Source organism: Lygodium microphyllum, chromosome 2 (assembly GCF_053477565.2).
Source record: "Lygodium microphyllum isolate KBCC chromosome 2, Lygodium_microphyllum_v1.1.10, whole genome shotgun sequence".
Lineage (NCBI taxonomy): Eukaryota > Viridiplantae > Streptophyta > Polypodiopsida > Schizaeales > Lygodiaceae > Lygodium > Lygodium microphyllum.
The window spans coordinates 136,332,372-136,359,204 of NC_141136.1; the positions used below are offsets into that span (position 1 = coordinate 136,332,372).

Consider the following 26,833-nt stretch of genomic DNA (forward strand, 5'->3'; position numbering starts at 1 on the left):
CTACTCCTTCCGATTCAAAGAGGAACCCTATGTGCCATGAAGTTCTTCGCACACCGCCACCTTTCACTTTCGAGGAGTGGCTCTCCTTTGAGCAATCATTTTCTCTACTCGTACCCATGACCTAGAGGACCTACTTAGATCGGGGCCCTTGGATCTTCAACAATGACTGGGTGACAGGCCTTCGTATTCCTTCCAACATGGAGTCACAAAGCTAGTGGCTTCTCTCCCGAGATTGAGTTTCAGGTTCTACGAATCATCCAGTCTCTTGACTATCTTCAAAGGTCTCCTTTCAGGTAGTATTCTCAGACTACAGGGTGGATCTTCTTTGTCCCTTGGTCAGCATGGAGCTAACTCCTGAGATTGAGTACGAGTATATCCTTGTGGTTCTCGACACCACACAAAGTCCGACATTCCTCCTATGCATTGCATGTTTTCATCATCTTTGTACTAGAGCGCTTGGGCAAGTGAACAATTTCCCCACGAGGGACACTGTCCAAGGGGCACCTACTGCATGAGCATTCTTCAGCATGTAGCATTGCATCTCCACCTCACTTCTCTTGTTCCCCTTTTTGGGCCTGAGAGGGAGTGTTGAGAAACTCTTCACCCGCAGTTAACGTTTTTGCCTTTCTACATTTTGTGTTTAAGGTTTGCAACTCCAAAAAGGGGCGCCATCTTAGACTAATTGCGCCTATTTATAGGCCACTCATTCATTCCTTACGGTTGATTCATTCAGTCCGTCACCTCTTCTCTCCAACCTCTCCACTACCCTCACACCCCTTCAAGAGGACATTGCAATTCGTGGTTCGTAGCTATCTTCATCATCTTCCTTGTGCTACGGCACTCTTGTCCCTTTGTATCACATTCACTCCATGATTCGGGTCTTCATCATTCCATTCATCAGAGTTTCTTCTCTCTTCCCTTCTCTTCTCCATGTTTGCCAAGTTCACTCTATGTTCCTCCCTACAAACCCTACTGTCTCGTAGGTGTGTCATCTTTTAACAAACAAGCCACATAGGGTGCCATGTGGCAGGTTGCATTTCTTGTGCAGCATTTTTAGCATTATTTTATTCAGCAATTGTACTTGTGCAGCAATCGGCTAGTTTTTTGCTGGCCAACCTGATTATTTTATTGCTTTTATTCATGCCTATTTATAGACACATCTACCTTCTTCGTTTCAGCATTCATCTACTGCAGATTTCTGTGTTCTATTGTCTCTTTTCTCTCCCCCTCTTCCCTCATGTTGATTTTCTTTCAGTCCGATCACACTCCTGCATTCACTGCACTCTGAGAACATTAATGCCTAATTTCGCTCCTTAACAAGCTTTATTTATGTTATGCACAATAGGATAAATGCCCAAGAATCCCCTATAAAGGGCATGTTGTGGGCATCCCAGATTGTTTAATCCTCCTCTTGTGGCACTTGGTATATGTTGTCCTATTGGAGCTGCTCCTGGCAGCTAGAGCTGCCACCCATATCTAAGACCTGCGGTACCTACTTTTTGCAGGATTTCACCATCTAGAACTATCATCCAATCAGCCCATGCTGTCGCCTACCTCTTGCACCCAGCCACCCTTCATTTGGAGCTGCATCATCACATTCAAGGAGCTACCGCTGCAGCTGCGGTTGTTGCAGCCAATCCCATACATTCTGGTGCAGACTCCACCTTTCTAGAGGTCTTTCAGGGGCCTTTCCCATCAGCAAATATATGTATTTTGCTGTTGCTGCCCCTAAAGATCACTTCTACACCACCATCAGCTATCTACAGAGGACTTCTTTTTACTCCCTCCACTGATGTCCACATTCAAACAGTGTCTTCCTCGACATCCCCCTACTTGGAGGGGTATGTTTCACTCCCTCCACCATGCACACTCCTTCCACAATTGCACCCACCTTGATTAGCCTGAACATTGTATCCTCATTTCATTCATTCATCACTCTTCTATTCTCTATGTCTCCAAGTTGAAAGTTCAATCATTGCTAGTGTTTGTTGTACACTTTGCTCTCTCCACTATAAACCCTATCGTTTCATTGCAATTCAAACTTTAAATTGGTCATGCTTGATGAAGAGGGAGGGGCAAAGGGCTTGCGTGGTAGTAGGTGGACCAAACAAATTGAGCAAGAAGAGGATGGAGGGAGACAAAATGGAGAGTATGTATGGAGACAAGAGGGTGGTAAGATTGTGCAAGGACACTTATCTTGTGAGGTAGAGGGCACCTTGGCTTCCAAGGTCAAAAGCCTAGTAGAAATACTTATCCACAAGGTGTCAAAAGGAAGTATGCTTTGATATCATGTCAAAATAAGCAACAATGCAGAGAGACAGTAGGGTAGTTTGCGAGGAGTAACACAAAGTGTGTATGACAAACACTGAGAGAGAAGAGAAACTCAGAAACAAGAAGAACACGGTGATGATACACTAAATCATGCTATGGGAAGAAAGGCTAATACAATGGAGCCAAACCTTAGAAGATAACTAAACTGTCCTGTCTAAATCAAGCGGCAGCACCTGTGGGAATCTGCACAATGAAGGGAGTGAAATGCAATCCTCCGGGCAGTGGGCTATCGAAGTAGTCACTAGAAGGCGAAAGACAGTTATCGAGGGAGTAGACCGCAATCCTCTGATGCCATCGGAGATGTGGAAGATGATCACTAGCTATCAAGGGAGCGAACTGCAATCCTCTAATGTTAGGGAGTGACTTGGGCAGCAAAACACAAATCCCACAGTGTCGAAGCTATCAAACGCAAGGAGAGTAGCCCAGATGTTGACGCCAAGTGAATAATGATGACGCCAGATGATGGTGGATGAACCGGGCTGCAAAAACATAGGTCCCAGCAACCTCTATGACAAACGAACGACGACAAGTGATGGAGGAGAAGCCAAGATGCAAAAACGCAGGTTCCAACAACCTCTGTGATGACAGACGAGTGACACCAAGTGATGGAGGAGCAGCCAGGCTATAAAAACACAAGTGAAGGTAGAGCCTAAAGGAGAAGGGTGCCAACGCCAAGCACATGATGTTGATGCCAAGTGGAAAATGCTCCAAACGCAAGGCCTCACGCTGGAACAAGGCGCTTGAAGCAAAAGAGGAAGGGCGAAGGTAGCCATGAGCCACGAACCGCAACGTCCTCCTGAAGGGGTGTAAAGGCAATGGAAGGGGTTCATGAGAGAAGGGAATTTTTTTAATGACAAGAAAGACGGGTGAGGAATGACTGAAGAGTGGTGGGGTGGTGAAGAATGAATAAAGTGACTGCCTATTTATAGACATAAGCTATCTAGGGTGGCACATCAGTGTGTGGGCGCCCATTGAAAAAGTGGCCAAAATGTGAACACCGGCCCTTTTTGGGGTTGTCAATGTGAAACCCTAAATGAAGTGTGTAAGCTGAAGAAGTGGTTTCTCAACACAAGGTTTTTTATCATTAGCTTCACACCCATGATAGGACCCCCTCTCAAGCCTTGGAGCCTCATTATCAACATAATGGTAAAGACGTTTCTAAATGTGACCTCTACATCCATAATAACCACATGTTGTGGGTCCCTCCCTACAATAGTTGTTGCTACCGCTACTGCTACCGCCTCTATTGCTATCTTTGAGATCACATCCCTAATCATACTATCAATGACACAAGGGCCCCTTCATTCTTCAAAGAGACTATGGATAGCAATTTTTAAAAGCATCATGTAAAAGTAGCAAAGTGGGTGACTGTCTTAGACATTCATACTTCTGGAACCTTTTGCATAGCATAAATTACATGGCCATCATTTGTGAAGGTCTCAAGGCTCACCTACCTTCCAATCCGACGTGTCAATGATATTCCACACTTGCTTGAATACTTAGGCCCCTGAAGTTTGAAATGAGTATTGAGCCACAAATACTAGGGTTTGCACTAATACTTAATTACAATGCATTAACCCCTAATAAATTCTCTGAAAAATGGTCCCACAATGCATTTAATGCTAAGTTACCAAAAATAAATGGCTTTGTTTTTAAACAATAGAACAATGCACCAAAATCCTCTATAAATGCAACCAATTGTTTAGTGCAGCCTTTATATCCATGATCATTGTCATTCTCAACCTTAGCCCATCACACTACTAACCATATCCTATCTAGAGGAGCTGCTGGTTACAACCGATTGATCTCCATCTTCCCACCTATTGTTGCACACCTAATTGTGTTCCATATGCTGTACACAATATTTTCTGTGTTTCCTATGTCATTTTCTATGATTTTGCTTTTGGTACTCCATCTATTGAGCTAAAAATAAATTAGCTTCTTTAACACAACCCCAAAACATGATTAATTAATAAATTAAACCTCTTTATTTTTTTAAAAAATGTGTTCCTAGATAGTGTCTATGCCCCATAAGCACAAACCCTATTTGGAAGGACCCAAACTTTCTATACATAGACAGGCTGCCCTCCATTCAGCTTGATCTCGTTTTGCGGCTTGCAAGTGAGAAGTTCTCACTGCTGTCCACACCCCGTATGCGAAGGATATCTCAACCGGAGTTGTTGACCATTGTTGTCTACCATTGGTGCCTGCTATCCAGCCTTTTGCTGCTGTTCGTGACTGTTTACCAACCTTCCAGCCTGTTGTCCAGCTAGGTGACTGTTGCTAGAGACTATCATAGCTTGCATTTGCTGTCTGCTGATCATCTCGAGCTGCAATACAGTCTTCTCGATTGCCACCCCTATGCTGACATCAGTAAAATGGCTACATTTTGCGGGCTCTACTGCCGTCCATAACCTGTGTTTTGCTTATCAGCTAATCCATACAGCAGAAGACATCAAACGCTTCCACACCTACTCGGTCCCCAAAGGAGCCTTTGCCAAGAACTGAGCAAGAGTGGCTTCCACAACCAACTCCGTGAGGTTCCGACAGGGCCAGAGATCCTTCTGGCTTTGGAGACACACATCATTATCCTATCATAGATGAGGAGCTGCAACTAATCATGGCTCACAGAGCCAAGAAGAGTGAAGAGCTTAAAAGAAAAGCCTTTCTACAAAAGCTACTTAAAGAAGATATAATTGATTCTCTCTCATTAGATGTTGCGCATAAATCTAATGATATTGCAAGGTCGTCGAGACCTCCATAAGGAATGTCCCCCCCCCCCTTGGAGAAAGAGCTCTGAAGTAAGCCTCTTACTTTCAGACTATTCCTACTACTCTAGTGCAAGATTCCCAAGTTTCTCTTTTGTTCCTTCTTTTTCTTTTAGTTAACTGCATTTGCAGCATTATGATAAAGATCAAGATGAAGCTAGAGTGCCATATGTGTCAAAAATAGCAGGTATGCTCTGATACTATGTCAAAAATAAGCGACAGTGCAGAGAGACAATAGGGCTTGCAAGGAGTAACATAGTGTACGGCAAACAACGAGAGAGAAGAGAATGCTATGAGGAGAAAAGCTGCTACACTGGAGCCAAAGCTCAAAAGATAGCTGCATTGGCCTGTCTGAATCAAGCGGTAGCACCTGTGGGAAATGTGCACAGTGAAGGGAGCAAAACGCAATCCTCCAGGCAATGGGCTATCAAAGTAATCATTGGAAGATGAAAGACAGCTGTCGAGGGAGCGGACCGCAGTATTCTAATGTCGTCGAGATGTGGAAGATGACCACCAGCTGTCAGGGGAGCGAATTGCACTCCTCTAATGTTGGGGAGTGACCTGGGCAACAAAACACAAATCCTAGAGTGTCATAGCCGTCAAACGCAAGGAGAGCAGCCCAAATGCTAACGCCAAGTGGATAATGATGACGCAAGATGATGGAGGAGTTGGGCTGCAAAAGCGCAGGCCCCAACAACCTCTATGACAAATGAGTGATGCCAGGTGATGAAGGAGGAGCCAAGCTGCAAAAACGTAGGTCCCAACCCCCTCCTGTGATAGACGAGTGATGAAACCATTGACGCTTAGTGATGTAGACTGTTGCTAGAGGCTAGGATGTTGACGCTAAGTTGGAGATGATGATGCTAGGCAAGAAGAAGATCTCCACACTAGAAAGTACAGGTGAAGGTGGAGCCTGATAGAAAAGGGTGTTGACGCTAAGCCGATGATGGTGACGCTGGGTGGAAGGTACTCCAAACGCAAGGCCTGATGTTGAAACAGGGCACCTGAAGCAAAAGAGGAAGGGTGAAGGCAACCATGAGCCACGAACTGCAATGTTCTCTTGAAGGGGTGTGAGGACCGTGGAAGGGGATGGTGAGAGAAGAAAACGGTGTCTGATGACATAGGAAAAGGGGTGAAGAATGATTGAAGAGTGGTGAGAGTGGTAGAAGTATGAATGAGGAGATTGTCTATTTATAGGCATAAGCTGTCTAGGGTGATGTACCATTGTGTGGACACTCCATCGAAAAAGTAGCCAAAATGTGGACATCATCCCTTTATGGAGCCATCAGTGTGAAACCCTAAATGAACTGTGTAAACTGAAGTAGTTTCTCAACACCCCCTCTCAAGCCCAAAAAGAAATGAAGAAAGAGGAGCGAAGAGAGATACGAGGAAGAAAAAGAGGATCCCGAAGATCCAAGATTGCCACCTAAAAGATAACATGTAGTAAGGAACAGTAGACATGAGATAAACTGTAAAACCTGACTCCACCTCGGGAGAGAAGCCACTAACTTCGTAACTTCATGCTAGAAGGAATTCAAAGGCCTCATCACCAAATCACAGTTGAACCTCCAAGGCCCCGATCTAGGCGGTCTATGAAGATCCTAGGTATCAAGGGGAGAAATGACTGCTCGAAGACAACCATCCCAAAAGAGTAAATAGTAGCTATCTCCCCTGAGGGTGGAGGTGCAAGGGCCCCCTTTGAAGCCAAAGAAGTAGAAGCCCCCTCTAAGGGCAAAGATAGTACATCCCCCTTTGAACCCCCCTCTGAGAGAGAGGAAATCTAAAAACTCATGGATCACGAATTCTGAATCATCTAATGACGAAGGAAATGCCATAAGTCATGCCGAAGAGGATATCTAGGAGATCAAACACCCACAAGTTGCCTCTCGAACTTGAGTAGTCAAGGGTGGGAAAAGGTGAGACTCGTGCGGACTTCGGAGCCAAGGGTGAGCAACAGTTATCGTCTCTCAGTGGAGCGAATTGCAGAGCCGAAGTAATGAAAGGTGTCAAACAATCATTGTCTCTCGAAGGAGCTGACTAAAAAGGGGACGGTAGCCAACAATCACTATCTCTCGAGGGAGCAAATTGCACAACCGTGGATTGTCAAGTGGCATTCCTGAAACCCTAGAAGAAGTAGAAGTAACCTCAGTAGCACATTACGGCAATCATGAGAACGCCGTGGTACCAATCAATCCTCCTGTGGCTCGAAAGGACCTAGTGCGCATTGGATGCGTCTTATTGCCTCGAGCATAAAAATCTAAAAGCCAGTGCAAAATAAACTCTATGGCCCAAAAGGGAAAGGTAACATAACAAGTGCCTAGGGATAGACACATATATTCTAGTGGGATAGGGAACAAAGGTCCAGGTCAACAAGCATCAGTGGGGGTTCTGATGATGCCAGAAGAGGAGCACCCAGTGGTTTATCCATCTACTTATGGAGAAGTCATAGTACCAAAGTGTCAACCTGTAAAAGGGTGGGTAGGTGGGAAAGAAAGAGAAGGGTATCTCTATCTCCTAGTGATACAACTGGAATTAAGAGGGAAATCAATAGATGATACCGAACTCACAACCTATCTGCGCCTTCTCTAATGAAGGGGGTATTTAGCTCTCTAAGCTTCTGCACTCTAATACATGTCAAAAATAACATGTATGCTCTAATACCATGTTAAAATAAGCGACCATGCAAAGAGACAATAGGGTTTGCAAGGAGTAACAGAGAGTGTATGCAATAAACACTGAGAGAGAAGAAAAACTCAGAAACACAAGAATACACTAATGATGCATTGGATCATGCTATGAGAAGAAACGCTGATACAGTGGAGCCGAAGCTCAAAAGATAACTACGCTGTCCTATCTGAATATGGCAGCAGCACCTTTGGAAAATCTGCACAATGAAGGGAGCGAAACGCAATCCTCCAATCAGTGGGTTATCGAAGTAATCACTAGAAGGTGAAAGACAGTTTTCAAGGGAGTTGGTCCGCAATCCTCTAATGTTATCGGAGATGTGGAAGATAATCACCAACTATCAAGGGAGTGGGTCACAATCCTCTAATGTTGGGAAGTGACACGGGCAACAAAACGCAAATCCCAAAGTGTCGAAGCTGTCAAATGCAAGGAGATCAACCTAGATGTTGACGCCAAGTGGATAATAATGGCGCAGATGATGGAGGAGAATTTGGGCTGCAAAAACACAAGTCCCAACAACCTCTGTGACAAACAAGTGACACCAAGTGATGGAGGAGAAGCCAAGCTGCAAAACTCGACTCCCAGCAACCCTTGTGATAGACAAGTGATAAAATCATTGACGCTCGGTGATGTAGATTGTCGCCAGAGGCTAGGATGCTGTCATGAGGACATATATTTTTAAAACCTCACTTAGCATGTGGATTAACTTTTAATCACACGATTAAGTAAATGTTGCACATGTGAGATACAACTGGGGTTAGAGTAAATTTACGATTTTGGGACCCGAGGAAATCACGAGATGTCAAAGACAAAAGTTACTATAAGTTATGCCGCACAGGTACTTGGTGGTATCTGGTGCCAGTTGTTGGCCTAGGTCATTCATTTGGCCATAAGAGTCAGTTGGTGACACTATAGAAGTGGCATTTAATGGTACCTAACGCCAATCTGATGGTCAAAGATGACACAAAGACACTCCGGAATGGAAGTTGCCTGGCCAATTTAATTATTGGCCAATCAGATCATTTTTTAGGGCATCGAAATAATTATTAGATTAATTTTCGATATTTAAAAATAAAAAATTAATATTTCATTATGGCTAATGCTAGAAAAACCATTTGGGAAGGCTGCCACTTGTCAAAATTGCCCATACAAGACTGAAAAACGTCTTTAAAGACTGGAGAGAAGCATTTTTAGTGTATTCAGCCTGTAAGAGAGAGAGGGGATATTGCTGGTTTAATTTGCAGCCATTGAAAGACCTTCTAAGGCAGTCAGGGGCAGGAAAATACCAATCAATAGCAGGTGACAGCATCTACAAGCCGTTGAGACAGGACAGCAACAATAAATGATTGATTTTCTTCAGTTCTTTGCGTGTACAAGCTGTTGTGGCAAGGCAACAGCTGCATTTGACTGATTTTCAGTCATTCTTCGCAACAAAACTCTGAATTTTCTCTATCTTCAGCTTTCTCTCTCATCTCCCAACCATTTCACAGCCTTTCTCTAAAGATCTCAGCATTTGGATCCTTGGAGACTGAGAAATTGCAAATTTCTCTGATGTAAACCCTAATTTACAGCAAAAATTAGGCTTTGGCAACAACCTTGGGTAGCGTGCCAAAATTTGGAAGCTCCAAGTTTTGGACTCAACAAGGTTGAACGTGAATTTCAGCTAAATTCAAGTGGAGGACTACCCAGCCATTGAATTTGGGGCATTTCCATCGTCTATGAAGTGGGTGAAGGCCAATTAAGTGCCCGAATCAAGGGATTGAAGACTTGCTGGTCACTTTGGACAGCAAGGGGAGTTTGGATTGCGAAGGGGATCAGGAGAATCCCATTGTAAATTAAATTTTTCTTCAATAAACCTAAAGAAATACCGAAAGGGGCGCCAATATTGGAACCAATCAGGTGTGCATTGTCCAAGATCAGTAGGTAAATTTGTATTTTCAGATTTGCATTAATTACCACCCATCCACAGAAGGAAGGCTAGTTACATGGTTCCATTGCCGGGATACCATCAAATCCTTTGAATTGGTGGGCCCGTGGTACATGATTGCAACTTGGGACTATTGCATTATTGCTGAAATTGTTCTCAGCAGTGAATTACAGCAAGCATGACTTCACATGGTGATACGGGATCAAGTGGAGAGGATGCATCACTCCTTGGTCAACCACATGGTGAAGGGGGAAATGCAATGACTGATGTTGGGGATGGTTCTCAACATGGACAGCATGCTGAAAATGTGGGTAATGACCCAAATGTTGGCACTTCAATGCATAAAGAGGCTGATGACCAGCAAGGGGCTGAAGAATTTGATGATAGCTTCAAGGATCAAATGTGTACAGCAACAAATCTTTTAACTGAATTAGCAAAGGATCCCCAATTTACTCGATTCTTGAATGCCCCAAAGAAGGACAGCAAAGGCAAAGAGAAGTAGACACCTTCTACAACTTCGAAAGAGCCACAAGAACCGAAGGAAATGCCTAAGCCTTCTTTAGAAGAGCCCAAGATGCCTGATGAGCACAAACAGTTGGTATCCGTGGTGCAGCAAGTGCAAATGCATGGCCAACTTGGTAGTGCCAATCCATGGAAACATGGGCAACAAGGCAATTATGCACATGCAAGCATGGGACAGCAAGGATACTTTGGTGGTAGTACCATTTTTCATGCCATGGTTGGATAGGCACCGCATACGAGAATGTATGGCACAAATCCCTATGGTATGCAGCAACCAATGCATGGCTCACAACACCCAATGTATTTGGGTAATGCAAATGGAATGCCTAATCCCATGTATCGCAGCATAGGCATGATACCTAGAAAGTGCTGGTTTTTATGCAAATACAGCCAATGCACCCTTTTTGCAACAGCCCATTTATGATAACTTGACTCCCATAGGTCCGTCGAAGGACTATGATGAAGGTGGCAAAAGCATGAAGTTTGAGCCTTTCAGTGGTGAACAAGATAAGCTGAAAGCACTTGTTTTTATTTAGCAGTTTGATGCAATCTATTCTGAAGGCAACTTCACAGAGGCATCTAAGATACGCAAGGTAGCCACATTTTTTAAGGGGAATTTATTACCATGGTGGATTACACTTCTTATTCAAGGGAAATCACCTACCACTTGGATCTAGTTCAAGTTAATGTTTGCTTCAAATTGATTGACAAGTACCTTTGAAGTAGACATTATGACAGCTTGAAATTAGTTGAATTCCAAAGATTGCAAGAACTTGGATCAATATAATAAGAAGTTTTGGGATGCATTGTTGCCAGTTACTTCTTATCTCACAGTACCCCTCCATGAGCAGGTGGAGAAGTATATTTGTGGTTTGCCGAAGGGTATTCTAGATTTTTTTTGCATTAAGTCCACTGTTTTCAACATGTCTCAACTTATAGAAACTCCTACTACAACCGAGACATTGCTGCGTGGAGAGGATGCATGATTCCACGATAATGATGACAAGTCACATGTCAAAGAGGCAAAGGCTGAGAAAAAGGGTAAATCTGAAATAAAGCTGAAGATCAGGGCAGATCTAAAAAATAGGGCTCGAAAGAGGAACGGATTGCAAAGAAAGAGTGGGAAAAGTGATGCATTGTCACGTAAACCTCAGTTGTCAGCTGTCAATATGGTTGATCACACTGAGTTGGATGCCATGAAAGAGCAATATGTTGCTGATTCAAACTTTGCTAATGTTTGTGATCAGCTTTGCAATGCCCAAAGGCATCGACACTTTATGTAAGAGATGGATTTCTAATGATGCATGGACGACTGTGTGTCACAAAGCAATTAAGGTCTAGAGTTATCACTAAAAGTCATACTCCTCCGTATGCAGAACATAGATGCCAGGTTTGTTGCATCCCTTGTCTATTCCAAAGGGGCCTTGGCAGAGCACTGCAATGGACTTTATTTTTTAGCTTCCTAAGACACCTACAAGGAATGATGGGATATGGACTATCATTTGCAAGTTTAGTAAACAAGCCCATTTTATTCAGGTAAGGAAGAAAATAAAGGCTAATCATATGGCACGATTGTTTTTACAGCACATCTTTAAGTATCATGGTATGCCAGAGTCAATCATTAGTGATTGAGAGCCCTAGATGACCAATTTATTTTGGAAGGGCTTGTTTGAGAATATGGGTACCACGCTGAAATTTTCATCATCCTTCCATCCACAGATAGATGGTCAGTCTAAGGAAGCAAATTCCATAGTGTTAGATCTTTTGAGGTGCTATGTTTCAGACCACAAGAGGCAGTGGGAGCAATATTTGCCCTTGGTTGAGTTTGCTTACAACAACACAATGTATAGTTCTACGAGCAAAGCTCCATTTAAGGTGGTAGAGGAGGGTGGTAAGAAAGTACCCCTATTTTGCACACAAAAGAAAAGATCTTTGAGTTTGATCACTGTGTGGAAAGCATGGATGCACGTTAACAGAATGTTAAGTATGCACTTCAAAGATAACAAGATAAGCAAAAGAGAGCAACTGATCGTCATAGGCGTGCTTTGCACTTTGCAAAGGGCGATTATGTATTGCTGCGATTTGAAAAGACATGGCTGAAAAAAATGAAGGGCAAAGAGCGATTGTATCTAGAGCTGTCTATAGATACTATGGGCCATTTCAAGTGTTGGAGAGGATCAGTGATGCATGCTATAGGCTGAAATTGCCTCTACACCGGCAGATACACAATGCCTTTCATGTGAGCTTGCTTAGACCATTTCATGGAGATATACCAGAGGATGTATCTACTGAAATTCAGCTAGAGGTTGAAGAGCTCGATGAAATACTGATACCAAAGCTGATTTTGGCACATAAAGAGAGGAAGATTAGGATAAGGGTTCCAAAAGGTACTTGGTGAAGTTTCAAAATTATTCACCAATGGATGCCAAATGGATGGAGGATGACTTGGCAGACCATCCTCAGTTGTTGCAACTTTACCTTGATGCTTTCCAAATAGAGCCGACTTTATTTGGAGCTCAATCAGGTTCAGCAAAGCAGAGGTCCAGAGTATTACCTGATGCTTATGAGGGAGCTAGCACCTCCGTTCCTCGATAATGGACAGCTCTAGAAGTAGTGGATCTTGAATGTATTCAGCATACATTCAGGGTACTGTAGCTGAACAATATGTTTGCCAAGAGATCACTATACAGTGTACTAGTCACTATGTTTGATATGCAGATCGGTATGGTTTTCACTGCAGCTTTGAAATTGTACATTTGCATCTGTTATGCTCGGTATGCAATCAGTTATACTTGGTATGGCATTGGTTATGCTTGGTGTAGCATCAGTTAATGATCATCAGGGGCTGATTATTGAATGTTGGTTTTCAGCATATGATCATTAATATTCAGTGGTATTCACGTCAATTTTTTATCAACTTGAGAACCGTTTATGGTCACTTTTTGGATCCATTTTGCATCAATTTTTGCATTGATTGTTGGCCAATTTTTTGCAATGAGTTTGTGATCAGTTTGGGGTCACATTTGCAGCAGTTTGTGATGAGTTCTCAAATCAGCAAGTGATCAGATTATACTCAGTTTTCAATGGTTTACATCTAGTTCCATGGACAACAGCATATGTTATGATGCCATTGATGTTTTAGCCATGGTTTATGCTTGGTTATGCTATGCTATGGTTTGGTTTTGCCCGATGATTTGAGCTCATGAGAAATGGATATATCACATGATAATCTAGCAATGTTTTTGAGATTCCTTGTGAGTCTTATGTTATGTTATGTTGGCTGGTAATTTTCAGCATACATTGGGCATATGGAATGGTTGAACAGCAGTGCACAATGTTGTGTTGACTATGATGCCCTACGAAAAATTCCAGTGTAGTACTTTGCTTTTGATGCATTTGACAATGCAATCAAGGACGATTGCAAGGATTTTAAGGGGAAGGGCTGTCATGAGGACATGTATTTTTGAAACCTCACTTAACATGTGGATTAACTTTTAATCACATGATTAAGTAAATGTTGCACATTTGAGGTGCAAATGGGATTAGAGTAAATTTACGAGCCTCCTACTCGAGGAAATCATAGGATGTCAAAGACAAAAGTTGCTATAAGTTATGCCGCACAGGTACTCGGTGGTATTTGGTGTCAATTGTTGGCCTAGGTCATTCATTTGGCCATAAGTGTCACTTGGTGACACTAGAGAAGTGGCGTTTAATGGTACCTAACGCCAATCTGATGGTCAAAGATGGCACAGAGACACTCGGGAATGGAAGTTGTCTATCCAATTTAATTATTGGCTAGTCAAATCATTTTTCAGGGCACCGAAATAATTATTAGATTAATTTTCAGTATTTAAAGATAAAAAATTAATATTTAAATATGGCTAATGCTGAAAAAACCATTTGGGAATGCTACCACTTGTCAAAATTGCCTATGTAAGACTGAAAAACGTCTTTAGAGATTGGAGAGGCATTTTTAGTGTATTCATCCTGCAAGAGAGAGAGAGGTGCTGCTAGTCTGATTTGCAACCATTGGAGGACCTTTTGAGGCAACCAGGGGCAGGAGAAGACCAATCAACAGCAGGTGACAGCATCTACAAGCTGTTGAGACAAGGCAACAGCAATAAATGACTAATTTTCTTCAGTTCTTTGCATCTACAAGCTATTGTGGCGAGGCAAGAGCTGCATTTGACTGATTTTCAGTCATTCTTCGTGACAAAACTCTGAATTTTCTTTCTCTACAACTCTCTCTCTCATCTCCCAACCATTTCACAACCTTGCTCGGAAGATCTCAACTTTTGGACCCTTGGAAGTTGAGAAATTGCAAATTTATTTGCTATAAACCCTAATTTACAGTAGAAATTAGGATTTAACAGCAGCCTCGAGAAGCGTGCCAAAAATTGGAAGCTCCACGACTTGGATTTTTCAGGGCTGAAGGTGAATTTCAGCAAAATTCAGATGGAGGACTAGCCAGCCATTGAATTTAGGGCATTTCCATTGTCTATGAAGTAGGTGAAGGCCAATTAAGTGCCCAAATCAAGGGGCAAAATAGATTGAAAACTTGCTGGTCACTTTGGACGGCAAGGGGAGTTTGGATTGCGAAGGGGATCGGGAGAATCCCATTGTAAATCAACTTTTTCTTCAATAAAGCTAAAGAAATACCGAAAGGGGCGCCAATTTTGGAGCCAATCGGGTGTGCATTGTCCAAGATCAATAGGTAAATTTGTATTTTCAGATTCACATTAATTGTTTTCTGTTGTAATTAAGTTGTAATCAGGGATTTACCACCCATTCATGGAAATAAGGCTGGTTACAGATGCTAACACCGAGCTGGAGATAATGACGCCAAGCAAGAAGAACATCTCCACACTGGAAAATGCAAGTGAAGGTGGAGCCTGATGGAAAAGGATGCTAAAACTAAGCAAATGATGGTGATGCTAGGTAAAAGATGCTCCAAACGCAAGGCTTGATGTAGGAACGGGGCACTTGGAAGTAGAAGAGGAAGGGTGAAGGTAACCATGAGCCACGAACTACAATGTCCTCCTAAAGGGGTGTGAGGACAATGGAAGGGGTTTGTGAGAGAAGGAAAGGGTGTCTGATGACTGAGGAAGAGGGGTGAAGAATGACTGAAAAGTGGTGAGAGTGGTAAAAGTATGAATGAGGTGATTGCCTATTTATAGACATAAGCTGTCTAGGGTGACACACCACTGTGTTGGCGCCACCTGAAAAAGTGGCCAAAATGTGGATACCAATCCTTTTTGGGGCTATCAATGTGAAACCCTAAATGAAGTGTGTAAACTGAAAAAGTGGTTTCTCAACAATATGTTGATCTTGGTAAAATCCCATTGAAAATCCATTTATGCATGTTAATACAGTAAGGGGTGACTATTAAAAAAAGATTGATAACTCTTCTTCTTCCTTTCCTTCTTTGAATTTTGCTTCTCAAAGTCAAAATGAATATAGTGTTTCATCTTCTTTGCTTTTTGCATCATCATCTTCATTTCAAATTCCATCTTTAAAATCAAAATCAATTTAATACATTTTCATCATCATTCAACACCACAATTTCAAAGCCCACCCATCCCACCCACTTCTTTTGCCATATCATCTTTACCATTCATTTTTCCACTTCAAACACCACATATCATTGCACACACCACACCAAGGGGTTCTTCAAACACCACATATCATTGCACACACCACACCAAGGGGTTCTTCAAACATAGGCACAACCTTTAGGACCTCAACAAGTTCAGTTCTGAGTGGTATTCATGCACCTTTGGAGAAGGCTCAACCTCCACCTTACACACCTTTTGGCTATTCACAACATGGGGTCCCTACCCCTACTTACCCAAGTGTTGATCAGCTGACACCACATTTTGTCTCCATAGCAATTCCTAGTGGACCATTTAGTCTCAACCAACAGTTGCGTAGAGTTTGAGAGTTCCTATGTTTGCTCCACATGTATATGTGGGTCCTTCTCTAACTTTTTCTACCTACCCATCTTATCCCACATTCACTAACAAGACTCATTTTAACGGATCTAACTATACTACTTGGTCACATTTGATGAGACATGTCCTTGACTCTCAAAACTTGTGGAACCTTATCCAAGGGCTAAAATCCCAACCCATGTATTGTTCTACCAAAGGTTGTCCGCTCATGGAAGCCAGAAATGCCTCCACAATCGTCGAGCTAATGCAAGGTTTATTACCTGAATTCCACTCACAACTATAGCACTTTGACCTAGTATTAGAGCTCTGGGAACAGTTGACTATCATTATGCTGCTTGGGATAGGCCTTGTCGTATAAGTCTCGACCATAAGCTTCAAAACTTCAAAATCACTAACCTAGATGACCTTAAGGTCAAGTTGATTGAGTATCAGCAACTTCTCCTCGAATTCTCTACTACAAGGCTTCTAAATCTCTTGATGACCAAGTCACATTATTCCTTAATAAGTTGCCTAGAAAATACTTCCATTTTGCGTAGCAAGTGATCTCATAGCCCACCATGCCTACGTTCTATGAATCTAAGTGTCAACTACTGCATTAGACTTGGCTATTTGATCAATTTCATAGTGCTTCCTCCATAGAGGGGGCTCTTGTTGTCTCTTCTCAAAAGAAACAACAAGGACAAGGCAAAAAATCTCAAAATCAAAGCCAAAGACAAAAGAAAAATCAAAATCAAAATCAAAACCAAACCAATGAGACACACAAGAACTCTCACTCATCCTTAAAACTTGGGTGGTAGAATGTACCAAAGAAAAACCGATGCTACCAACATTTTCAAAAGACTAGCCATTTTGACAACAAGTGTCAATCAAATACAAGAGTTGCAACCAAAAAATAAGACTCAATCCCTTACCCCTCGGTCAGGTAACCCTCAGCAAGGAAGACAGAGTGGTGGCAACCAAAATCAAGGACAATGGCAAGGTTAGACCCACACTACCACCAGTCAGCCATCACAGCTAGTATCATTCTCAAATACAAGAACATATCTAACTAATCTGCTCGACATGAGGTCTCCATCCAAGCACATCATCTCCTATTTGGATCCTGGATGGTCGAGCTATCCATCATTTGATCCCCATCCAAAACATTTTTATCTCCCAAGCCCCTACAACTGGGAGTGTCCGATGTGGGAACAACTCCTTGGTCAAGATCCCTAGTCTAAGTCGTGTCAAGTTTGATACTGATAAGGGTCGGGATCTTGCTTCATTGGAGAATGTATACTATGTCCCCCAACTTGGGGTGAATTTATTTTCCGTTCAATAGTTTTGCCGATTGGAACGAGCAATTTTCTTTATAGCGATCACAGTCAAGATCATAGACTCACAAACTAGTTTAATGATTACTCATGGTGAACACAACCTAGTGGCCTCTACATGATGACCAAGTTTCTTTTCCAACTGACCATCGAGGACTCAAAGTTCCACCAATTCCAAGCTTTAGCCACCACACAAAAGTCTACTAATAATGAGCACCTTTAGCGCTATCGGTTAGAACACCTTGGGTATGACTCAATCTATGAGTTGTCACAACATCAAATGGTTGAGGGCCTTTCCCACCTCAAACCGTTTGAGAATGTACGTCCAACTTGTCAACTCGGAAAACCGCACTACACTCCATTCCCCCAATAGACTACACATAGAGTTGAGGCACCTCTTAGAATGTTTCGTGTTGATCTGTATGGGCCAACATCCACTATTGCCCTTAATGGTGCATTGTACTTTCTGATAGTGGATGATTTTTCAAGATACATGTAGGTGTATTTTCTAAAGCATAAATCTAACACATTCACTTACTTCTCTTTGTGGCTGCTCTTGTACATAATCAAACCGATTGTTGAGTAGGATGTATAAGGAGTGCTTCTGGTGGTGAGTTTATCTCCCACAAGTTCACTTGAGTTTCTACAAAGCATGGCACCTCTTGCCAGCTCATTTGTACCGACTCCCCCTCTTAGAATAGTTCATAGAGCGTAAGAACCCAATTGTGATGAACATGGTATGCTCTATGTTGTTTGTCACAAAGCTTCCATGTTGAACTAAAAATGCATAAGCTTCTTTAAAAAACCCCCAAAACATACTTAATTCATAAATATTACCAAACTTTATTAAAAGAAACATGATCCTAGAGAGTGTCTATATCCCACATGCAAGCCCTATATTGGGAGACCCCAAAGTTTCTATAAATAGACAGGCTGCCCTCCATTCAGCCAATCTCTCATTTTGCACTTTGCAAGTGCTGTAGCTTTGCTGTCCACACCCCGTTCACAGGGATATCTCAGCCCGAGCTGTCCATCATCATCACCCATCATCTAGCGCTTGCTATCCAGCCATCATTTGCTGATTCTACACATTCCAACTGCCTACACCAGCCAAGAGCTATCACCCACTGCTGGTGGCTGCGTACCAGCCTGGGTTTACACCAGCCAGTTGCCACCCAGCCTCAAACATGATCCAAAATGCTGCCGTTTGACCTCTCCAAGGCTGCATTTTGCTGCCATGCCATCACTTGGGACTGTGTTTGGTGTTTTCAGCCTCCTCATTGCCCATCTAACACTGATCCAGCTTCAATCTGTCTGTCTAACACTGATCCAGCTTCAATCTGCTGTAGAGTAGTCTGTAATCCTCAAAAAATTCAGGTTGTAGATGGTTCAGGTATATCTTGGCATTCTTTTCATGCTACAGCTTGAACATTGTAAGCCATCGTCCGAGAGATCAGCATCGATTAACAAGCTTCCCCTCGAGGCTCAAGCATACTCCTTGTATAGTTTCTGTATTGTGAAAAAAAAGATGAAAGAATCTCTTGTAAGTTTTCCTTCTCAATCTTTTTCTTCCAATTCATTGCTTCTCATGGTCATTTTGAAGTTGGTGCTTCCTCATCTAATGCTAGCACTTTTACTATTCCTCCTTCCACCCAACAATTCTCGTTCTCACCCATCCCACCCTCATCTTCTTCTACATCTCCATTTCCATCATTCACATCTCCATTTTAGTCACCACATGTGACATTCCACATTACACTAGGGGGTTCACAAAACATAGGAAAGTTCTTTAGGACCTCTTCTTTCCCATATCGGAATGGTGCCAATGCACATTTGGGGGAGACTAGATCTCCATCACACACGTGTTTGGGATATACCCCCAATGGGACACCCTCCTAGGCATTCTTAAGAGTGGGTCATTCAGTACAACAATTTGCCTTCATGGCTTTACCTAGTGGACCTACTGGTCATTCTATTGTGCCCCAACGGACATTTGGATAGGGCTTCCGTATTTCAATGCCTCCACCTCTATCGACACCTTATGGAAACACTCATGTTCCAATGCCTCCACCATTGGCACCATATGAATATCCACATCCCATTTCTACCTACCCACCACCTCCTACTCCTTATCCCCTCACCCTCCCTCCTACCCTTCTTTTCCGACATCTCATGGTTCATCTTCCTCATTGGCCAAGCGTGCTTTTTCTCAAAAGACTCATTTCAATGGGTCCAACTATCATGAGGACATGTATTTTTCAAACCTCACTTAACATGTGGATTAATTTTTAATCACGTGATTAAGTAAATGTTGCACATGTGAGGTGCAACTAGGGTTAAAGTAAATTTACGAGCCCAAGAACCGAGGAAATCACGAGATGTCAAAGGAAAAGTTGCTATAAGTTATGCCGCATAGGTTCTTGGTGGTATCTGGTGTCAGTTGTTGGCCTAGACCATTCATTTGATCACAAGTGTCAATTGGTGACACTAGAGAAGTGGCGTTTAATGGTACCTAACGCCAATCTAATGGTCAAAGATGGCGCAGAGACACTCGGGAATGGAAGTTGCCTAGCCAATTTAATTATTGGCCAATCAAATTATTTTCCAAGGCATCCAAATAATTATTAGATTAATTTTCAGTATCTAAGGACTGAAAATTAATATTTAATTATGGCTAAGGCTGTCACTTGTCAAAAATACACATACAAGACTAGAAAACGTCTTTAGAGACTGAAAAGAGGCCTTTTTAGTGTATTCAACCTGCCAAAGAGAGAGAGGAGATGCTGCTGGTTTGATTTGCAGCCATTGGAGGACCTTCTGAGGTAGCTAGGGGCAAGAGATGACTAATGAACAGTAGATGATAGCATCTACAAGCTATTGAGACAGGGCAGCAGCAGTCTTCAATTCTTTGTATCTACAAGCTGTTGTGGCAGGACAGGAGCTGCATTTGGCTGATTTTCAGTCATTCTTCGCGACAAAACTCCGAATTTTCTTTCTCTACAGCTTTCTCTCTCATCTCCTAGCCATTTCACGGCCTTGCTCCGAAAATCTCAACATTTGGACCCTTGGAGGCTGAGAAATTGCAAATTTCTTTGCTGTAAACCCTAATTCACAGCAGAAATTAGGGCTTAGCAACAGCGTCGGGAAGCGTGCCAGAAATTGAAAGCTCCAAGACTAGGATTTTTCAAGGCTAAAGGTAAATTTCAACTAAATTCAGGTGGAAGACTAGCCAGCCATTGAATTTGGGGCATTTCCATTGTCTATGAAGTGGGAGAAGGCCAATTAAGTGCCCGAATCAAGGGGCAAAATAGATTGAAGACTTGCAAAACTGAAGAGATGCCTAAATGGTTGCGAGTGATTTTTCAGTCATGCAAGCTACACAGTCCGTGAAACGTAAGTCGAAACCACAGACCAATAGATGCAAAAGTTTGGGCTGAAAACAGTACCCTTCAATCTTTTCTGCGAAAGTCTGAAATCCTCTTTTCAATACTCTAAAGTTAGAAATACCTTGTTGTGACATCATACACATCTGGATACAACTATGACAATGTTAGCATTGCATGTAACGGCAAGCCAAACTTGTTGCACCTGGTTGTTGACATATCCATCTCTTCAATGCCCTACTCTAGTATTGAAAGGCCAAAAAGCCACAGAGAGTTAAACAAATCCGATTCCCAAAACTGCTTTGTACTAGATGTAAATAGTACCTAGTAAGGTTCACATATGCATGGCTGATATCACAAACATCCAAGTGAAGACTAAAGAGATCGAAAAGGAAGAGGATTGATGCCCAAATTATAGTACACTGATTTGAAAGTATTCACACACACTAATCCATGAGTGCCTGACAAATGTTGACTAAAGGTTAGGAGTTAAGACGATATTGAGGACAAAGTGGGGCTTTGAACAGCCAAAACCGTTAAAAGAGTTACATGGTAGCATGTAAACACCCTGAACAAAGAAATATGCTTGACAATTATCATATTATTTTAGAGACTTAATATTTCAAGAAAACGAAAAGGCCAAATACTTGATGCTAAATATAACAATTATTCATAAAGTTATACCCATGGATATATAAAAGAAATGGAGACAAGTTGAGGGCTGAAGATAGGCAAAACACCCCTCCCCCTCCCCGAGGGTGAAAGAATGTATTTCTACTTAACCCAAGCGCTCAACCCAAGTCCTTTATGGATGAGCTCAATTTCAATCAACTTGAAAGTGAGAAGACGTATTTCTCACTCTCATAAGATCATGCAAAGAATGTACACATGCATCACATGCATATACTTATAATAAAACAACTTATTTTTTTACAAATAAAAGTAGAAAGAGAAAGAAAATTAGTATTTCTTTATGGTTGCTCCATAATAGATTGACATGGCTTCTTTCTTGATCAATTTGAGAGTAAAGAAAGAGAGCATTCATCCTTTCTTCATGGCCAATCAATAGTACATCAGCATGGCTTTCTTTTGAGTATTAAAAGGGAATAGCAACTTCAAAAAGAGATATTGTAATGAATGTACCAGTTTATTGTCCTATAAAATAGCATTGATAGAAGTCAAAATTAGGAAGATTTAATAATAAAAGAGTGAAGGATGATAGGAGAGATGGTTAACAACTTTGGGGGGCTAACTTCAACTGCCATATATAAGTTTATAGCAAGGAAATCTAATGTTGAATAAGAGAAAATGAACTCTTTTTATAAAAGAAAGGTAGACTTACTACAAAGAGGGAAAGTACAATAACACAAAACAAGCATCCATCCGCCTATTACGAAATGGGACAAGTGGCAGAACACTTGGAAGCTTAGACACTTAATACTTGTCTCTTCTTTATGGCTTTTCTATTTCACATGAGAATTGTCGACAAATAAAAAAAATCAAACTTAGTAAAAATTGTCACAACACAAGCTCACCATTTTAACAGTGTCATCCCTATTTTTTATGATTAGCAATTTTAGTTCCATCTAAGACCCCTAAAACTTAGAATCTCCTAAATTTTAGAAACACCCCCAATATGGATATCATGCAAAAGCTCTTCTTAAATACATTACAAAAACAATCCTAGAATCCTTATATGAGTTTTCTATGCAAGGATATGTGTATTCTAAACTTTCAACTACATATGCACAGTGTACAAACTTTTCATGATCGTGCCATATTGTTGACAGTGATTGTCTATTCTCACAAATCTAGCCCATGCTTTAAGGCCTTCTATGCATGAGTCTGCTAACCCTCATATACTTAAGTTCCAGTCATAGATGCCCAATCAAGCCATATAGGTGGAAGTATGCACAAGCCCACTCCATGGGTCCACTCTAACCTGTAAACACTCTCATCATTGGCCAACTCTAATGCACTTTTCTATGTATCTATTAAGAAAATAAATTCAAGGAGTAATTACCTATACAAATTAGTCAAAAAGAACATGAGTTCTTGTTCTCTTGTCTCATGACATAGCACAAGGTCTGTCAAACTATTAAATGGCACTTTTTTAGATATTGAAAAGATTAAAGGGCCATCTTGATATCTAGAATAGTATCCACTCATATATCCATGGTCTATGAACCTTTCTAAGAAGGCATTCACGCATTCTATGGCTTGAAATCGTTTATCTTCTCGTGTTGTTCAGGAAAAATGCTACCATATCACACAAGTGCACCATGAGATGCAATAATGTTCGTTGGAGCTTTGGACATTGTGTAGAGGTTGCACTCACACAGATTTCCATACCGGATGAATAAGTGTGGCTACTAACAAAAAAACAGAACTTGTGTACTCTTATAAGCCATCAATTCTCATGCAATTTGCAAATATCACTATGTGGATTGACGGAAACAGAGAACCAGAATAGCCAAGGGTTGACTGGGTAGTCAGATGGAACACAAAGTGGTAGAAAAAAAACCACCATTCCAAGTGTTCCTAATTCAAAAGTCAATTGTTGCCCTGTGAATATGCGTGCAAGAAAGATGCTCAAAACTACATCTTTACACAATCACTGTTAACAAATGCAGAAAAAGTATAATACTCACAAAAGCACTACATAAATTTTACATCACTAAGCAATGCTCACAAAAGGTCAAAACATGTGAATGCAAGCATATACTATAACAAATAAATAGGCAACAAGATATAATGGAAGGCTATAAGAAAGAATACAGCCATAGACATTGAACATGTTAACTGTTACATGGCATACTTAACTAAAAGATGTAAATTGCCTTAGTCTTGCTCTACAACCACCCTACAAAACTGAGCCAAGCATGCCTGCCATTGTGCAAAGGCATGTCTGCAGCATGTCAGTATGAATGCTAAGTAGCCAAGTGAGATTGCAATATGGTTTCTTAACATTCACCAAACTGCTCAAGTTATTTGACTGTGGCTTTGGGGTGTGAGACAAACAGACATCAACTCTGCCAATCAACATTGTTATGCATCCTCAAAACTTTGGAACCCTACCAACTAGTTTAGGGTTTAAAAAACTACATTCACATTCCTGATACGGATAGCCTAGAATCAGTAAGGAGGTGCAGTAGAAATTCCCCAAACAACAAACAACAACAGCATGCCCATCAAAACACCTTCAAGTTTTACAGTTGGCCTAAACTAAAGGCAGTTGCAATAAGCATTTACACTGTGATAGCATTAAATCAAGTAGTTATAAAAGAGAACAACTGTATATGAGACTCAATTATAATGTGCTACTGCTTGATTCCTGGTGAGCTTTAAGGAACTACATAAAGAGGTGAGAATCACAAAAGAAGCATGATACCTGCTGCACTGCTGACAAAAACGTTGTTCCTGGCCTGCAACAATCACCCTTGCAGCTTTGGAGTGCGCTGCACATACTTTGTGACGGCGATGATAGTCCTTCGCTGATGCAAGATCGGTCTTGCATCCTTCAACCTGGCATCGAGGGGTTTGACCTGTGGACCGTAGCTTCTTTGTTGGGGCTGAATGGGATGCTGCTGACAGTGGGCCTGCAGTGGAACTTCCGATCCCACCTTGCACTTCACTACAGCTCTGCTTTGCAATTCCCAACCCTATAGATGGCTTACCTGATGCCCCAGAGCTACCTGTCAGAACGCCATGCTGATCATCTGCTGGGTCTGCTTCCCTCTGGCTGTGAACCCGTGAAACTGCACTGAGAAGCTCGTCACCTTTGTTACTATTCTCAAACAGGCTACACGACCATGGCATGTCAACTTTTGCTCCACCAAGCGCAAGGCTGGTTTCAGAAATTCTCTTCTCTGAGCTTGTTGTGTCAGCTATGTCATTGCCATCTGAAAGAAAAAGCGACCTGCAGTTCATGCCAGAGCTTCTGTCCTCGAAGGTGAACGTGCTGCTCGGTCTGCCACTTCTATCATCCGAGGTGAAACGGCCTTTGTCGAGGCAGCCATAATCATTGTATCTGTTAGTTCCACTCCTCTCCATCTGTGGAGCCAAGTCAAAGCTTTCTTATCCTACTTTGGTCCAGCATGAAAAACCAGCTCGGAAGCACTGCAGGAATGGCTGCAGCTTCCGCTTCCACCATGGAAGCAGATCAGAAAGTCTGAAGATTGAAGGCTTGCATTTCCTTTTTCTATTGATACGGGTTACATGTTCTCTTACTGCAAAGTGTCTTCCTGTTGCATGCAAAAAAATGTCTCGGGGGCCAAGAGCTAAATTCTCCTGTAGTACCGTCGAAAAGGGATGCTGTTAGTGTTCAAAGGCTGCCCAGCAGCATTGGAGTTTGGGAGAGGTTTATGTCCTTTTTACCACAAGTTCCATTTTCCTTTTCAGAGAGGGAAGAAATCCACTTTGCGGCATCATTTCTTCTTCAGCAGTTCTTCTTCCGTAACGCCATGGAAGGAAAAGGCAAGGTGCAGGTTCGGAAAGGATGCTCTCGACTCCAGCGTCATAGCTGGTGAGAGGCGATGGCATCGTCTGCACGAGCCAGCAAGCTAGGGAGCAGCAAGGATTGGCGTGCGCTGGGAGGCAAGGTGTCAATGTCAAGGGCAAGCTAGATGTCTATCGTTTTGGAATATGTTGAAAGCGGGGAAGCCGAAGGAGGGAGGGAGCCTCAGGGAGGCCCTTGGCTGTCTTACGCGATGCAGTAAGGCGTGGAAAGCGACGAGGCAAATGGTGCCTTGAGCAGAGGGGAGGGACGAGTCGCCATCGCTATGGAGCTCCAAGAAGCGCGAGACACAGAGACACAAAGAGAGAGAGAGAGGGGAGAGAGAGGAGAGAGAGGAGAGACGCAAAGCCTCATTCTGCTATTTGCCTTTTCCCTTTTTCTTTTCTGAAGTGGTGGTACCGCAAAAAAAAAAACTGCAGAAAAAGAAAAGATGCCCAATCGTATGTCGGATTATCCATTGGGTAAAGATTTTGTCCCTTGGAGAAAGAAGTGCCTCGGTATACGGTTGGTCTCGCGCACCCCACTGTCTGGTTGGACTTTGGGTTGAGAACATTCACACGATCACCGTCGAGACGATGCGCTTGCGGCTTGATCACACACAATCAGCCACTAATAATTGCACTGCTTGCTCACCACCTTCTAGCCTATCTTCTTTTTTAAAAATGCATGTACGCGATTCTCTCCATCTTGAGGCAGGATATTGTGCTCCAAAAATAAGAAGAGGAGATGAAGGGTTGGGCCCAAAAATGCCCATGGGAGTCAAAACCCTTATGTACCAACAGCTTCTGTGGCTAACCCCTTGGCTAAATGCTAAGGATCACAAGTGGTTTGCAACTTTTCATGCCATACAGTTGATGTCATGGTTCAAATTGCATGATGATATTACCCTAATCATGTAATTTTTTCTTGTTGAAACATAGCTTAGCAAATCTCCTTCATGCTTAGGATGGACTTGTTGCTTCCTAGGGTACCAATAGGGTAATTGGGCAAATATGGAGGTAGACCCAACCATGTGGCACTCTATGTAGATTGCCAATGCTAAGAACAAAGTAAAAGGTACTAGTAGGATGGACTTGTTGCTTCCTAGGGTACTAGTAGGGTAATTGGGCAAATAAGGAGGTAGACCCAAACCATGCGGCACTCTTTCTAGATTGCCAATGTTAGGAATAAAGTAAGAAGGTGTGCTCTAATGGCTTTCTCAAATCAAAAAATGTGTGATCGTTGGGCAATGTGGTTCTAAATCCTATTTTTCTTCTAATGCACCCATCTAGCGAATTTCTATGTGCTCCTTGTTTTACATGGGTTTTGACATATGCAATCACTACAAGGTTCGATAGTCATCATAATTACTTAATTTTATTTTCCTTTTCGCCTCAACATTGCAAAGAGGCTTTGCCAAACAAGTTCTGCAAATACTTGGAAATCTCAAAGATTTTA

At 42.1% G+C, this 26,833-nt stretch overlaps 1 protein-coding gene across 1 annotated transcript in view; it reads right to left on the reverse strand.

Moving 5' to 3' along the window:
* The window catches only part of LOC148040364 (uncharacterized), a 35,907-nt gene extending 10,165 nt beyond the window's left edge, over positions 1–25,742 (reverse strand). The window contains exon 1 of the mRNA XM_087698830.1: positions 24,272–25,742. Coding sequence (XP_087554956.1) covers positions 24,272–24,933 — 662 coding nt within the window. The 5' untranslated portion in view covers positions 24,934–25,742. The remainder of the gene's footprint in view (positions 1–24,271) is intronic.
* Positions 25,743–26,833: the final 1,091 nt, after the last annotated feature.